The sequence below is a fragment of the Ochotona princeps genome, chromosome 21 (assembly GCF_030435755.1).
Source record: "Ochotona princeps isolate mOchPri1 chromosome 21, mOchPri1.hap1, whole genome shotgun sequence".
In the NCBI taxonomy this organism is placed as follows: domain Eukaryota; kingdom Metazoa; phylum Chordata; class Mammalia; order Lagomorpha; family Ochotonidae; genus Ochotona; species Ochotona princeps.
In genome coordinates this window covers 36,142,222-36,159,375 of record NC_080852.1, presented here as the reverse complement: position 1 = coordinate 36,159,375, position 17,154 = coordinate 36,142,222, and the positions used below count along the sequence as shown (strand labels likewise).

General features: G+C 52.8%; 1 protein-coding gene across 7 annotated transcripts in view; it reads right to left on the bottom strand.

Annotated features, from left to right (window-relative positions):
* Positions 1-8,482: 8,482 nt before the first annotated feature.
* Positions 8,483-17,154, bottom strand: part of TMCC1 (transmembrane and coiled-coil domain family 1) — a 147,962-nt gene continuing 139,290 nt past the window's right edge. For 6 of the 7 annotated variants that reach the window (XM_058679048.1, XM_058679049.1, XM_058679051.1 and 3 more), the window contains 2 exons: positions 12,051-12,186; positions 8,483-9,346 (listed from right to left, as the gene is read on the bottom strand). In XM_058679048.1, coding sequence (XP_058535031.1) covers positions 9,035-9,346; positions 12,051-12,186 — 448 coding nt within the window. In that variant the 3' untranslated portion in view covers positions 8,483-9,034. Of the gene's footprint in view, positions 9,347-11,619; positions 11,846-12,050; positions 12,187-17,154 lie in introns of those variants that run through there. The other variant, XM_058679050.1, reaches the window with a different exon arrangement.

Below are 17,154 nucleotides of genomic sequence, written 5' to 3'. Positions count from 1 at the left end.
AGCCACGAGGGGGAGAACGAGACCAGGCTTTCTTGAGCACAGAGCACAGAGCACAGAATTCACTCAGCCTGCAGGGCTTCCTTCCTGGCTGCTTGCCGGGGAGAACTTCCGGCTGGGCATTGTGGAGTAGCAGGCAGACCTGCCGAGCCGCCGTAACTCACGGCGCTGGGGTGTGTCCCAGACGCCCCGCACTGCATCTAGCTTTTGTGGCTGTTTGGGACGGGAACCAGTGAATGGATGCTCTCTTTGTCTTTTTCTTTCTAGCTCTCTAACTCTGACTTTCAAATCATACATGTTGTAATTTAAAATTTTTATTCTAATATTTATTACAAAGGTGAGAGGGGTTACACACCCTGCGGGCCTCTGATTAGGATGGAGATAGGGGAGGGAGAGAAAGCTTGCCCTCCTGTGTCCACTGGATGTGGGGAAATAAATAAAAGATTTAGGGGCCTGTGCTGTAACACGGTGAGTGAAGCTGCCACCTGCAGCGCTGGCATCCCATGTGGGCACCAGTTTAAGAACCATCTGCTCCACGTGGGATCCAGGTCCTGCCAGAGGGCCTGGGAGAGCAGTGGAGGGTGGCCCCAGTGCCTGGGCCCCTGTGCCCATCCAGATGGAGTCCCTGTCACTGGCCTGACCCACTCTGGCCATTAGGGAGTGAAGTAGGAAATGGAGTTCTCTCTCTGTGTAACTTTGCCTTTAAAGCAAGTACAATCTTTAAAAACAGATTTTTGATACAAAAAAGTTTTGCTGGCTTGAACGTCTTGTATGTTGCTCCAGCTCAAGGCTGTCCCACATTGGCCGAGGTGTGAGCCAGTCAGGGAACTGCCACTGGGGTGGCCTTTTCAGTGGGGGGGGGCTGCCAAGAAGGCCACCAGGACCGTTCGGCAGGTGCAAGTCTGTGAAGGCTGTGTGGGTGTCTGTGCTCCTCCAGGCCACCCAGGGGCCACCCCTCCCTCCCAGAACCAAAGGGGTTTCTGTGTTCCCTGGGGAGGGGACTCCCCGTGCCGCCAGTCAGAGTCCTTCTGCTGCCGCCGTGTCCCTTTCTCATGTGCCCTGCAGTGGTGAGCAGCCACTTCTGGAGCAGAACCGCTGAGGACAGAGACAGTCTCTCTCGCGGTGGCATCTCCCACAGGAGGCAGGTGCATGGAGTCGCATGGTGTGTGGAGCGGCAGGGAGAGCATTTCCCACTAGTGTAGATGGTCATCCGCTGGCCTTGTTGGGCTCAAGGGCTCTCTGCTGAGCCAGCTGGACCTGGGGCATCCCCTGCAAAGCACATGCCCTGCCCCATCCTCCAGGGCTGCGGCTGCATTGCTCCCCTGCCCATCCTCCCTCACCCCTCCTCCCAGCGTCCTCCCTCACCCCTCCTCCCAGCCTATCCTCCCTCACCCCTCCTCCCAGCCTGTCCTCCCTCACCCCTGCTCCCAACCCGTCCTCCCTCACCCCTCCTCCCAGCCTGTCCTCCCTCACCCCTGCTCCCAACCCGTCCTCCCTCATCCCTCACCCCTTCTCCCAGCGTCCTCCCTCACCCCTCCTCCCAGCCCGTCCTCCCTCACCCCTCCTCCCAGCCCGTCCTCCCTCACCCCTCTTCCCAGCCCGTCCTCCCTCACCCCTCCTCCCAGCCCGTCCTCCCTCACCCCTCCTCCCAGCCCATCCTCCCTCACCCCTCTTCCCAGCCTGTCCTCCCTCACCTCTCCTCCCCCACCCATCTGTTCACTTCCACATTCCTGCTTAGTGTACTCTCCTCGCTCGCTGTTTCCTCTTCAATTGCCCAACCCTAGCCCCTGTCCTCAGCTTCCCCCAGACAGCACGCCTTCTCAGACCCTCTCAGACTTGGGGCTGTCCCCTAGTGCCCCTTTCCAGCACTTCCTTCAGATCTGCCTGCCGAGGGGCTGGCGGGGCTGAGCCTGGGACCTGGGACAGGGATCCTTTGCTTTTGGGAGTTGAGCCTTCCCACACCTGTATTAGCCTGCAGGCCAGCTGTCCTGCGACTGGAGCCCCTTGTCAATGGACGGTGACAGCAAGGAGGTGGGGGCTAAGGGGTAGGGGCTCAGGTACTTGAGGTACAACTTGCTGCCTCCCAGGGAACATTCTAGCAACGGCTAGATGAGCAGCGGAGATGGACTTGGCTCCCAGCACTCTGACAGAAGGGCTGTGGGTAACCAAAGCAGTCTTTTTTTGTTTTAATTGAGAGAATTAGAGATAGGGTGACTGCCCATTGGTTTACTACCCAAATGGCTGCACTGGTTGGAATGGGCCAAGCTAAGGCTAGGAGCAGAATTCTGCGCTCTGTGCTCAAGAAAGCCTGGTCTCGTTCTCCCCCTCGTGGCTGCTACAGGGAGTGCACTCTGGGTCTCCCCTGGGAGTGGCAGGGAGCCTCAGGGACATCGCCTGCTGCTCTCCCACATGCATTATAGGGCGCTGGACCGACAGTGCAGCTCTAATGTGGGATTCCAGTGCTGGGGCTGGAGCCCAGAGACAGGAGCACAGGTGTCCTATGTTGGGGCAGTGGTCGGCCACTTCAGGGTTGTGCCTGCCAGCATGTGAAGGAGCAGGAAGCTGGAGTGCAGACAGAGCTGAAGGCGGGGCCTCGGCGCTGCGGTGCGGAACACCGACCCCTAACTGGCACCTTGGCCTCTAGGACAAACGCTGGCCGGCCACTGAGTTTGTTGCTCTTACCAAGTCACTTAAGGGCCGAGGCTGGTCAAGGGCAGCCAGGGCACATGTGAGGGCGAGCATTCTGCTGTGTTCGAAGGATCCTGAGTGCCAGGCGGGAACCTGTCTTCACAACACTTAAGATCGTGCACGATCGTGCGCAGTCATGCTTGTCGACTTCTTTGGCACGTCTAGAAGTTATCTAGTGTTAACTGAAGAAGCGCTGTCTGCCCCGCCCCCACCACGTGTAGCCCAGTGCATTCCTTGTGAGGTTTTTGGTGTCTCCATGTGCTCCGGCCCGTCACTGCCAGGGTCAGGGGCTTTGCTGACCTGCACATCTTCCTGACTCCAGCACACATGTGCACATGCATGGTGGATTGGAACAGCAGTGGCCAGAATTCAGATGGGCACTCACATGGGGTGGTTGAACCTGCTGCCCACAACACTGGCCCCTTGATTTCTCTTCTTGTTCAGCTATACCTTTCAAGGGAGTCCAAGAACTATTGAACTGATTTTTCCCCCCCAAAACATAAGGAAATAGAGTGAGCAGAGGCCTGCATATATTTTGTCAAGATTTGTGCTGTGGGGTTTAAGGATTCTAATACCCAAAGTGATGGATTTTTTTCTGCTTGAGAACTGAACCTGAGATTTCGCACTCAGTTCCCTAACAGGCTGAGAAGTCTGCTTCCCCCACCGGCAGGTTCAATAGGCGCAAGGCCAAGCGCACTGGCGCTCAGCCTGTTGGCTTTTGGTTCTGGGCTCCAAGGGCTCCAAGCTGTGGGGACGCTCGGCCCGAGGAGAAATGTTTGTGTGTGGCCCGTGGCCACCGTCACGTGACTGAAATCCTCGCTCGCTGACTTCACCACCTACTGCAGCGGGCACCCTGTGTGACAGCCATGGCGTGCTGGGGAAAAGTGGCGACAAGTGTGTTCAGGGCAGAGCAGTGCGCCTGGGAGGGACACATGGGAACCAGCAGGGCAGGACTGGGCTCTGGCGAGCATGTCTCACCGCCCCCGCCCCGCAACCACCTTGCCTCAGGGGAGACTGTGACCTCCCGCAGGACGGGTTCCTTGTCCGCTTCGAAGGGTGGGCCCCCCAGCACCCTTGAAGGCTCCCCTCGCAGTCCTGGGCTGAGCCCTCAGCACGGTGCCCAGGGTTCCTCCCACCGTGGGCCCCATGTGGGGCTCGTGACTCCCAGGCATCCTGCCTCCCTACAGGTTCCCACCTGTTAGGTCAGCTGTTGCGCCCCTTAGCACGCCTTCGCCCCCTGCCCGCCTAGTCGAGACCTCTTTCCCAGCCGCCCCGCAGCCTCTCCTCTTCATCCCACATGTGCTGGCAGCCCACGCTTTCGTTCTCCCTTGGCTTGGGGACCTGTACCGCCCCGTCTAGTCTGCAGCGTGACGGCCCAGCACACGTCGTTTCTCCTCCTCTGTCTTTGAGGGGTGGGTCAGCCGTTTGCTGTGTCAGGAAAATCCAGGGCTGCGAGAGCTCCCGGCTGGCTCAGGCCACCCCAGGGCCCCTTCTCTGACTGTTGGGGCACAAGGTGGTGGCCAGGCAGCACAGCAGTAGGAGCCAGATCAGCTTCCCTCTGCAGTTGCAGGCACTGGCTGGAGCCAGGCAGGGCCTCCTGCGAGGTGGGAGGTGCGGGAAGCCAGTTACACTCGAGTCATCATTGCCTTGACACAGCTCACTTCACAAAGGTTCTGCAGCTCACACCTTCTCTCCAGACAGCCTGGTGCTTTCCAAGAGTCACGTGCGAGGCTTCTGTCCCAAACCCTGCCATGATGCAGATGGCGCGGGGAGCCCAGGGCTATTCTGGAACACTCCATGGCTGTGGGTTTTGCTGGGAAGTATTGGTTTGCAACCTTGGCCTCTTGCATCTACAGCGACTCAGGGTTCTATACTCACCTGTTGCCACACACACTGCACACTCCTGCCTCCCATCACAATGACTTACCATTCCCTGAGATCCTGGGGAAACCACTTCCACAAGGGGACCGCTCAGGGTAGGACTGTGGGATGGCCTGGCTCTGGGTGCCTGTCTTGGTCAGGCCCTCAGCTGGTTCTGTGGAGACTCAGTGCCTGCCTCCTTCTGGGGATGGGGGGAGCATGTTCTGGTAGACCTTACTCCCCAGTCTGTCTGTTCCTGCACATCTTCTCAGGGGTACATGACCAGCTCTCCTTCATCCCTTCAAAATTGTTTTTAATGTTTCCTTGAGAGAGCCAGAGGTACAGATTCCACCTACTGGTTCACTCCCCAGATGTTGTCACCCACCACAGCTGGGCAAGACTGCAGCCAGGACACGGGAGCTCCCCGTCTCCTACATGGGCGGCAGGGAGCCAGGTGGCTCCTCCACTGATCCGGCTCCCTGCTGGTGCGTGTGGGAATGCAACAGAGGATGGCCCAAGTGTTTGGACTCCTGCACCGGTGAGGGACTCAGATGGAATTTCAGGCTTGGCTTGGGCTCGCTCTGCTTTGCAAATAAATCAATACAAAAATGTCTTAAAAGATAGAGTTCCGGCAGGCCCAATATCAGGGCTGTTCTGGGCACTGAGGAGGCACACAGCTCCTGCACAGGGTGGCCTCTGTTGGAAGCACCTGCGACCAGCGCTGTACGCCATGCACATCTGTCCATGGCAGCCTTGCATGTGTCAGGAAGCCGCAGGTCACCTGGGCAGGCTTGCAGCAGTTGTTAAAGCTTCCCCAAGAGGTGTCCCTTGTCCTCAAAATGCCCACTTGCAGGTTTAAGGTGGGTGGTATGAGACTGGCAGCCTCACAGATGTAACCCGAGTGGGTCCTCCTGTGACATGCAGGTGTAGCTGTGGAGGACCAGTCCTCGGGGCTTGCCTGGTGTCCTTAAGGTCCCCCAGAGGTAAGGGAAGAGACCCCAGAAGCTGTTACCGCTCTAGTAGAACAGCAGGTGGGATGCGGCTAGCAACAGCTAACTCCTGTGCACACAGAGCTGTGATGTGAGGTGCTGTGGGAAATGTCCCCACTCCTTAGTGTGGGCATGGATGCCTGTACCTGCTGCAGTCTTGCTGGGTTTGTGCAGGCTTGTCTATTCCCTAAGAATTGAGGGGTGGTCTTTTCTGTCAGGCTTACCTAGCTGTAGCCATCAGGCTGGGAGTCACTGAGCCACAGTGTCAGCTGCGGATTCCAGGTACTGGTCCAGGGCTCTTGTGTTCTCTCCCACACACACATGCCATGCGTGCATTTTGATGCACAAACTAGTGAAAAGTCTTCAGACTCACACACTTTGTCACGGAATGGGCAAAACCAAGAGCCAAAAGAGGCGAGCCGGAGCAGCAGGTGTGCAGCCGAGGTCTTTATTTCGGGGTGTATGTACAGTGGCCACCAGACAGTCAGCAGCTTAACATCACTACAGTGCACCATCCACATGTTCACAAGCGTCATTTCTTTACTTTTCGATTCGTACAAGTGAGTTTTTATTCTTACACACTTTGATAAAACACACGTTCTAATCAATCTCCTTGGGGGTACCAACTAGCATACACAACACACGGATGAAAACGGGAACCCCGAGCCACACTGGAGCCCGGCTTCCCTCAGGGGTCGCGGTGCAGGAACTGTGGTCATGCTCGTGTCGGGGTGTCCATAGCGACGTGGGGTCTGGTTCTGGACCACGTTTCCCAGAGCTGAAAGGCCTCTCTTCGTTGGAACTCAACTCGGGATTTAGTGTTTTACCCCACCATACCTTAGAGGAACACAAACTTGGAAACAAAACCAAATGCAGTGATGACTAGCTCAGTATTAGGACATGGCTAGCGAGGAAGGCTTGAAGTCCATGGTTCTCTTGGCCTAAGGTTTAATCCCAATGGGTACAGGGAGAGGAGGACCCAGTCAGGGGACATCCAATTACACTTCATTTTGCCACAAGTGGGGCAGAAAGCCTTCCTTGCTAAGAGGCACTGAACAAGAACAAGGGAATTGAAATGGGAGCAGCCAGAAACACCCTTGGATGGCCAGAACAGTGTTACTGGAAGGTCATCTCCAACCTACAACAGTCGCCTCGGCCAGGCCTCGCTCGGCATGCACAAGGCACGAGCCACGCTGCTTCACGTGACTGTTCCTGGGAAAGAGACAGCATTAAAGGGCAAGTTCCCATCCAGGACAGTTAGACCTCAGAGCCAGGGGACAAAGAACAGCCATAACACAAAGAAACATAAAGGCAACATGGCAGCAGGACTGGTGGGAAGGCCCGAGAAAGTGGTGGGGACCATGAGCACTGAACACACATTCTCAGGCCTAGGGACCGAGTGAGGGACAAGCGAGAGAGCCAAAAAGCCACTATCCTGCCCGCTTGGCCTAAGGGACCTTCCTCGGGCAGGCTGGGACAGGAAGATGGGATGGTCACCTGAAGCTTGGGGGCTTTCCAGAGCTGGAAACCTTCCTGAGACAGTGTCCCCGGCATGGATGGGAGCCAGGTCAGCCTGTGCACCGGGGACCCTGGGACCCCTGGACCCCTTCCAAGAAGCGGCTGGACCGCAATGGCAGTGTCTTGGCCGCAGCCTCGCACGGTGCTCGCCTGGGCCCCTAGGAGCGGGAGAAGCTGTGCCGGCCGGATACAGCCCACACCCACCTCGAGTCACTGCAGGATTTTTAGGCAAAGTTAGCCTTTGGAGCACACAGAGGCGTGGGGCACCTTGTTTTTGGCATGAACATGAGTTGGTTAAAAAGTCATGCAGACCACAGTCATGGGGGGTGGGGTGAGGCTGGGCTACCTGAGTGGTTCCGGCAACAACATGCCAAATCGGAAGGAGGTGGGAGCTGTTATGTGACGTGTTCCTTGAGACAGCAATGCTCACCTGGCTCCAGAACAACTACCCGCGAGGGAGGGGCGGGCAAACCTGTGGTGCCCGGCTCTGGCTGCAGGCAGGGGGTGGTGGGGACGCCATGCCCGACCCCAAACCCAGTCCAGCTCACTAGCCTCATCCCACCAGGAGGGGCCGTGGCGAGGGGAGGGAAGGCGGCTAGGGCTGCGTCCACGGCGCTCAGCCAGGATGGGAACATGGCAGACTAGAAGGACAGGAAGCTGGCGGCATCTCCCCCAGGCCTTGGGTCTTTCTACTTGGACAGCTCTCTGTCCGTGGGCGCTTCAGTCCCACCTGCCTCTCAGAGGTAGCTACAGGAGAGCTGTGGAGTTGAGGGTACGGGGCCAAAATGCAGACCAAAGATCCCACATCACTTTGGTTTTAGTAAATAAGGAGTGTTAAGAAATAAATTAAGGAAACACAAGGCATTATTTAGGACTCTCACAATACAGTTTCCATTTTCCTAAGGACAAACCCGACACAAGGTCCTGGGTGGACATTTTCTTAGGACCAAAAGCAAAAACAAGGAAGAAATCCCTGCCCCGGGGCTCTGGCTGTGCCACAGCCGCTGCCTGCCTCTGCCCCTGTCGTGGGCAGCCGAGGCCCACGGCTGGAGGCACTGTGCGCGGCGTCCCTGGCGAGCCTTTCTTACTTGCACTGTCTCAAGACAAAGGGAGCAGCACACTTAAGTATCCACACAGTTCTTCATTTAAAAACATCACTTCTTTATTTCAAAGGAAAAATAAAAGACCCTCCCAACCCTTTCCAAAAAAACCCAATAATAATAACAATAATAAAAAATCCTATTAGAAACCGTAAGGAAGCACTGAGAGTTTGAGTATTACATTCTTCAAGTATGCTGTGGGGATCTTTTATTTTTAAGGTGGTAACTATACACATATAAAAAAAACTTAAAAGTGCGGCCAAGGGATTTGCTTAAAATTAGGTCCTCAGAGGGCTGCTTCCGGACACTGAGGCGGCCTGGGCACGGCCCCGGCGCGAGGGGCGGGGGCACGGTCGGAAGGGATCCAAATCCAGGGTCCACTTGGACAAGAAAGTCAGGGAGATTCCTGTGTTCCACGGACGAGGAAAATCCACCCTGAATCCCACAATTCAGACAGGGAATGTGGTGGGATTTCACAGTAGTTAGTTTGGGCCGGGAAGAGGTGGAGAGCCCAGCCCAGGTAGGGTGTTAGGGTTAACTGCTTTGCCCTAATCAGGTTCGCATTTTGTTAGTGGGTTTAGTGCAGTCCTTCAAACCCTTCTCCGTGCTGTTGTTCATGTTAAAGGACTGTTTAAGATTTGCATCCCAAGGAAAATCATGCTACATAAAAATGATCCAAGATTTTTGCCCAAAAACGTCTTGGATAAAATCTAAAAAATACTATTGCAATTGTGTCTCTTGAAGAAAAAAAAACATTATTCTAAATGTAAACAGATTCACTCAACTCTTCTGTGGTTGTAGAAAACTTCAGAGTGGGGAAGTGGCTAGCTCTCCACCGCATGCACTCGCCAGAGGGGAGGGGCACGGCCTGGGGCGCCGGGGTCAGCTCGGGGAGAAGAACCGCTCCACGTAGCCAGAGAGGGCGTCCCAGTGCTTCCAGAGAAAGGCAATGAAAACCACGAGGAATAAAGTGCTGAACGTCCTGTTGCGCGTCTTCATGAGGGGGACCACGCAGTTGGCCACCGTGGACACAAAGACCAGCAGGACTGCCATGACCGCCAGCAGGATGTTGATGAGTTTGCCCAGAAGGTTCCGGGCCGTGGCGTTCTCCAGCCCTTCCAGCTGCACCACCTGCTGCTGCTGCTGCTGCAGCTCCATCTTGGAGATGCGGGTCTGGCAGGCCTCCAGGGCCTCCTGCGGGCCGGGGGAGAGGGTGTCAGGCCTGCTCCCACAGGCCTCTGAGCAAACTAAATGTACCTTAGCCATGCAAATGACTTTTTAAACTCTCTATCACCTTTCTCCTGCTTGGCTCACAGAATGTGGTGGTCACATTTAAATGGATCTGATTTAGAACATTTTAGTGATGAGACTTCAAATAGGATTCATCTTTTTATAATTTAAAATGTTCTTAATCCAAGTAGCACAGGATATACTTGTTGAATGTAAACATTCCAGAGGACACAGCACCTGCCCGCCAACTGTCCAGGCTGGCCGTGCGGGGCGCCATCCCTGCCTCGGGAAGTGTGTGGGCCTGGCATTGTTACGTTCTACCATGAGCACTCTCATCACAGGAACGGACGCACCACTTGCTCTGGTCACCCAGCAGTGGCTCTTGGTGACTGCCCCAGGTCAACATGGAAGATTTGGTGCTGGGATGTGTCCTACTAGTCAGGTTGGTCCTGATTGGGGATTTTTAGTTGGAAACAACCTGTTCGTCCTTGACCCAGGGTTCCTGCACTGGGCCCCTCTCCAGTCGCCTTCCTGGGGAGGGTCCGCTCCCTTTTCAGGCGGCCACGCCCTGAGCACGCTCCGCTCCCTTCCGGGCATGACTCTGGCCAGGACCATTAAGGCACAGAACTTCCCCCCTTAGCTCTGGATAGAAAGCTTGCCAGTGGCCTGAGTTCTGCCTTTTTTTTTGATTTTGGTTTCAATGGGACTTGGTTTCCTGAGACCTGACATACGGTTTGGGCAACCATCTAGACATTCCCTGGGCACTTGCTGGCTGCCAGGACACCAATTTGCCAGCAGCTCTCCTTTGTACCAGCTGCTTTCACAGGAAACCACCAGAGGAAACCACAGCTCCCTTGGAAATATCTGCGGCTGGCACAGTAGCACAGCAAGCTAATATCCTGCCTGTGGCACCGAATTGCCATATGGGTACCAGTTTGAGTCCCAGCTGTTCCATTTCTGATCCAGCTTCTTGCTCATGGACTAGAAAAGCAGTGGAAAATGGCCTGACCCTTTGGGCCCCTGCACCCACATGGGAGACCCAGAAGCAGCTCCTATGGATTGGCTCGGCTCCAGCCATTGTGGCCATTTATGTCTCTCTGTAAATCTACTTCTCAAAACGTCCACTTAATAGAATGTTCTATGAGGAGGCATTTTTTTTTTCCCATAGACTAAAACAGATGGGCCACTTATCCTAACCATGACTGCTCCCTGGACTATTCTCCTAAACTGCTTAGCAATGTGCCTCTTTTTAATTTTTTTTTTTAAAGTTACTATTTTCCATGATACAATTCTGCAGGCTTCCCATCTTCCCTTCCTCCTCCCCACCCCCTCCTGTTTCCACACTTATCACAGCAGCATAGTCTTTTAGTAACAGTTAAAGTTTAACTTTCTCTTTAAGTGTATCATGGCATTGTAGGTATAGGTGAAGGTAGAATATGTAGTATCATATTGCCAAGGTATATTTAAATGTTTCACTGGGAATCCTTTTATTTGGGAGTAGAGATACATACTGCAACGTATCTTCACTTCCCGGTATGCTAGTCTCCATTATACAGTTTATCTATGAGAATATAGGTGCATACTTGATTACCTATGTATCTGTCTTATACTTTGCTTGACGGCTGGCTTATTAGAACATGATATTTGTTCTTTGGGGACTGGCTTATTTTATTAAGCATAGTGGTCTCCTATTGGGAGCATTTTGTTGCAAATGGTAGGATTTCATTTTTGTTATGGCTGTGGTATTCCGCAGAGAGGATGCACCAGTTTCTTCTTCTATTCCGGCGGGAAGGCATCCTCTGTGATGGATGGGCCTCTGGATTGTTACCATGTCTTCGCTATTGTGTATTGTGCTGCTATACATACAGGTTGGGGGTCTTTTTCCTGTTTACGAATTTCATTTCATTTGGATGTATTCCCAGGATTGGGATAACTGGGTCCTACGGTGGGTCAACTTAGAGTTGTCTGAGCAGTCTCTATACTGACTTCCACAGTGGCTGTGCTGGTCTGCACAGCCCCGGCAGGGGAGTAGAGTCTTTCCCTGCATCCTCAGTAGCAGCTGGTGTTAGTATGTATGTGGCACCTCTTCATTTTCATCTTTCAAACTGCAATATTCTGTGGTTTTATAAAAAACATATTTTTATTGGAAAGGCAGATTTAGAAGGAGAGACAGAGAGGAAGATCTTCCATCAGATGGTTCACTCCCCAAATGACCACAATGGGCAGGGCTGAGCTCTGAAGCCAGGACCTTCCTCCAGGTCTCCCACATGGGTGCAGAGTCCCAAGGTTCTGGGCCATCCTCTGCTACTTTCCAGGCCATAAGCAGGGAGCTGGATGGGAAGCAGAGCAGCTGGGACATGAGCTGGTGTCCAAATGGGATGCCTGCACTTAGAGTTGGAGGATTAGCCAGTTGAGCCAATGTACTAGTTCCAATATTCTGCCTTTTTGTTGCTACTTCTTAATCTGAAAGGCAGAGACAGAATCCTATTCACACGTACACTTCTCAGAGAACCGGACCTAGGTCAGGCTGAAGTCAGTCTGGGTCACAAGGTACCTTGTTGCATTTCAATGTGGCACATGAGGTCACAAGCAGAGACTTAACCTGCTGTACCACTAAACCCAACCCACCCCTCCAGCAGCTGCCTTTAACCTGATCCTTCATGCTGACCTGGATGTCCCGGGCCCGTTCATAGGACTGGTATGCGATTTTCTCTTCCATGCTGGCCAATTCCTGTTTCAAGTTCAAGATTTCATTCTGGTGGAGCTCTGTTAGGTCATTCAGCTGTTCCTCCAATCGTTCACATCTAAGCAGGAGAGAAAGGGCAGAATTTCATACATTTGATAAGTATTTTTGCTAGTATTATTTACACCCAATTCCATTCTGCAACGGAGGAAAACAAAAGCAGAGACTTGGTGGCCATGGGTGTATCTTAGTCTGGCAAGCACAGCTTGTCACAAGACCAACAACTTTCCCACAGTCTTCTCAACAGAGTCTGCAGTGAGCCCTGAGCACACCTGCTCTACGGAGGCAGGCTTCACTGCTCTGAGCAGCCCAGGGGAGAGGAGCACAGGCCAGTGACCTCAGAAGAAACTTTACAGTAGTTGCCACAATCTTCCTCTGTCCTGGACAGCCCACTCATCTGGATGTTTAGGTGCTGGGGTCATAAAATACCAGTCAGAGAGCTCTTTCCCGCAAGGCCGATTGCATCATGTAGAACCCTCCAGTGAGCTTATGCTTGCTTGAAGTCTGCTGTATGCTGGCCATACTTGCTAAGCCAGACAGAGCTGTCCACAGGTGTTTGTAATATGAAGGAGAGATGAACAGAGAAATCAAGATCATTTCAAGTATGACCATAGCACAAGGTCAATGCCGGTGTGCGGTATGTGCAGGGAGGTGGAGGAAGCGCTGCCACACGGGGCTGAAGCCCGAATGCAACAGAGCCTGCTGCAGACAAGAAGGGAGAGAGGCTCAGCTAAGACAGGGTCAAGTTCTCGAGATGGCAGCCACCTCAGCAGGCGGAATCTCACCTAGTATCCACGGCATTGGGAACCATACTGGGGTAGTGAACTGGAACCCAGGCAAGACATCTATGGACCGACCAGTGAGAATAAGGTTTAAAGGAGACCAGAGAGCCCAACTAGAAAAAGAACATGGCTAAGGACTAGAGGTGGAAATGTACAGAACACTCACAATCGTGGGTCTGCTGGGGAGAGAAAGGGAAATCTGGTCTTAAAAGGCAGGCGGAGGAACAGAGTTCTGGAACAGTCAATGGCCTCAGGGCAGACCAGTGTCAGTGGACTCTAGGGAAGGTTAGTTATCTGGTGGTGGCGAGGACAGCAGTCTGGGTGTGGAGGGAGAAGGCAGGCTGAAGGCTGTACATTACGAACCCCTAGAAATAGGACAAGGGTAAAACACATGACTTTATTAGCTTCTGGTGACCAGGAATAAAGGCCTCTGTCACACAGGTCCCCCACTGGGGCTGCACACACACCAGTGAGCACAAGAACCCCAAGGCTTCCTACTCAAACACAGAAGTCCCAGGATAAAAGCAGCTAGCTTCAGCGGCCAGTGTGGTAGTGCAGGAGGTTAAGCTGCTGCGGACACTGCCAGCATCCCACACTGGAAGAGAGTTCCTAGCTGCTCCTTCAGTCCAGTGTCTTGCTGTATGCCCAGGAAAGCAGTGGCTGACGGCCCAAGTATTGGGCCCCTGCACCCCTGTGGAGACTGTGCCGTGGTTTCTGGCCCAGACCCAGCTGTTGGAGCCACTGGGAGAGTGAACCGGTGGAGGGAGCTCTGTCTTGCTTGGCCTTTCAGACAAATGGCTTTTTTCTCTTTTGACCAAAAGATACATATGTAGTAAACAGGGGAGCAAGGCTTTGAATCAGATTTGACTTTAAAACCAGTTCACGTAAACAACTTTATAGTGTGATGTCACTCTGAATCAACTATGTCCCTTTCTCAGTGAGACATCTCAGCCTGGATGTCACCATCGCACACTGTAATCCATGTGTGGAACTCCTGCTACCCTTCAAATGTGCACAAAATATGGCAGTTATTATGTGCCAACCATAAATGAGTCAAATCAGCGGTGACCTAGATCACACAGCCGTAAAGGGGACAGCCCGAAACTGCGAGTACGACTCGGGGCTTGATGTCAGGGTGGAGTCAAGGGGAGGATTAGGGCTATAATAAAAATATTATGAGCCTATAATCAAAAAGACAGTAATTAGTGCTGGTAAGGATGTGGGGAAATTCAGGTTCTCAACATGCAGCTGTCTCAGAAAACAACCTGGTAGTTTCTCAACTTAATGCTCAGCTCCCACCCGCCCCAGCAGCTCGGCTCCAGGTCTACCCTGCAGAGAAATGCGAACTTAGGCCTCCCAGCAGTGTGCACAGGCAGGCAGCTAACCCGACCCAAGGCTGGAGGCGGCTCACCACATCAGTCATCCTGGTCGTGCACCAGTGAAGTGGAGCCCAAATTTTGTGTCCTAATCGCCTTGTCACTTGTTCCTTCGTTTTCTCCCTTTGCTCAACAATTGCTTGGTTACAGGAATATTAAGACATCGAACAATGTAAATGCCAGCCTGCTTTTTTCAGCTTCATGTCCTAGTCTTGAGCCTTTGGCAAAACAGGATGCTGCCAACACAGCCTTCCTGGAGAGGTAGTCTGTTGGACGGGGAGCCCCGGGATCCTTCCTCTTCTCACACACCCACTGCGGCCAGTCCCCGAACTGAGGCCCGTGAGCTCTGACGGGGCTGTGCTGTGGGTCCACATCCGGGGACGCAGCAGAGTAGATGCACGGTGCTCTGCCAGCTGCTTGCCCTGTAAGGACTGAAACCACGGTCAGCAGACCAAGGTACAAAGAAGTTGAACAATGTGAATGCAGTGGAGAGCTTTTCCAGGCATTAATTCTGCAGACATCGGAGGGAACTACGTCCTAGTGCCAAGTTCGGGTTTCTGAGCTCGGATGCAGGAGGAGGTCCTGTTCTTTGTGGCGCCCCAAGAACTAAAGGGTGAGAGTTCAAAATGTCTAGGCTTTAGCTGCCCTGTAGGGAGTGTTTCAGGGCCAGTGCTGTGGTGAAGCAGGTGAAGCCGCAGCCTGGGGATGCTGCCATCTGAGATGGGAGCCAGCTCATGTCCCTGGTGCTCCACTTCCCACCCAGCTATTACTGGCCTGGGGAAACAGTGGAGGATCCCCCAAGGGCTCGGGTCTCTGCATCCACATGGGAGACCTAGACGAAGCTCCGGCCATCAGCCTGACCCAGCCCTTGCTGTTGCAGTCATTTAGGGAATGAAGAAGTGGACAGAAACTCTCCCTCTACCTCTGACTTTCAAATAAATAAAAACATCTTTATTTTAAAAAGATTTTTCATTTGTTTGTTTAGTTTGAAAGTCAGATTTTACAGAGAGAAGGGGTGTTGAGAAGATCTTTTCTGTTATTCACTCCCTAAATGGCTACAATAGCTGGAACTGAGTTGATCCAAAGCTGGAAGCCAGGAGCTTCTTCTGGGTCTCCCATTTGGGTGTAGGGTCCCAAGGACTTGAGCCATCCTCCTGCTTTCCCAGCCCTAAGGGAGGTGGATGGGAACTGGAATCGCTGCGACACGAACCGGCTCCCATATGGGATGTCTGCACTTGGAAGTGTGGAGGATTAGCCAGTTGAGCCATTGTGCCGGGCCCTGGAAGTCATGTTCAAACTGGAATTGGTCGACCCTGGTACCCTCCACTTGACTGCTGTCAGCTACTCTGCATTTAGAAATGTTTTTGTCAGGCAGTATGTGCGGCTGCTTAGTCCTGGGTTCTGGATTCACATCCCTGATGTGCAGCTCACCAGCAGCGATGTCCCTGTTCATGGGTAAAAATGAACTGAGGAGAAAGATGCCGAATGCCTGGCAGAAGAGGACTCAGCGACAGGTCTAGGTCACCCCAAACTCCCCTAGCATAGCAGTTCAGAGAGACTGCCTGTGGGTTTCTCACTTTTTTGCTCAAGACACTTAAGATGGCTGCTGGCCGTGTCTATCACTGGTGAGAAATCATTGAGAAAGTCATTTTAAAATTACCCTGCTCACATACCAACTCCCATCATGCACCTGACATCAGGACAAGATTTCCCCCCAAAAGGCTTAACCCATTAAGTCCCAAGTTTCCAACTGTGGGTATTCCTTCTATAGATGTCCATATAGAGAGCTGTGGGACACAAAGGGTTACGTTTTGTCCCAGACACAACCTCTGGCCCCTCAGATCAGATCAATGATGAACCTACACTAACTAAGAGCAGCATTCTCTTGCGCATGCCCACGTTCCTTCCTGGGTCCTTTTTTGACTTTGTAAATCTTGCTTCACTGCTGTACTTTACCTACATCAAGTCCTTGAATTTCCTTTTCTGTCACAAACAAGATCCTGGACTCAGCCGCGCCTCAACACTGTAACATCACACAAACGAGCTGAGTGGACACAAGCCCAAAGTAACCTTAGCAGAAAATCAGCTCCTTAAGAGCCTGAACGCTTGACTCCAAGTTACATGGCAGAGACAGCCAGACTGCGGCAAGCCAAGTCTTCCTCAATGTTCTCAGTTATAGTACTTTATTAGCAAGCACTATAACCAGTTAAATTTGCAACACAGCATTTGGGTCAGGAGGTTGTGCCCCGTTTCCCTGCAGACGAAACAAGCAGGTTAAGGTGATGCAAAGTGTGGAACTCAAGGGTGAAACAATATCCATAATGGATCCAGCTGAAACTGTCCGAGCAACTCCCCAACTAGTAACTACTGGCATCGGTCTGTCTCCTGGAGTAAGAATTACCTGGAGAATGCCGATTTTCTGAAAACAACAAAAAAGGTGCAGCTGTTACTATGTAAGTGAAATCCTTTTATACTTAAACAAACAGCTGGCTCTGGGTTACCACTGTAAGCACCTCCAATCTGCAGGAAACATCAGGGAGGAAACTCAGAAAGCCATAAACCTTGCAGCTTTTGTGAAGCCTGATGAACAAAGAGGCTGGCAAGATGCCCTCACTGTCTTGGAATGCAGATCTGGGCTGCCCTCTGCCCCGACCCACTCCACTGGCCTGTCATTACCAACCCCCTCCCAAGCCCTCCATGCTTCTTTCTCAGCTCTTTCCTAACGTCACAACTCCCAATTTGAAAACTCTGATCATTCTTGGCACTTTTTAAAAATGTGCTATTGCTTCAGTAACCTAACGTGAAAACAGGCTAACAGAGTCCAGTAAAGATTGTATTTTTTGAGTGCAGGATGAATCTTCAGGTTCAATC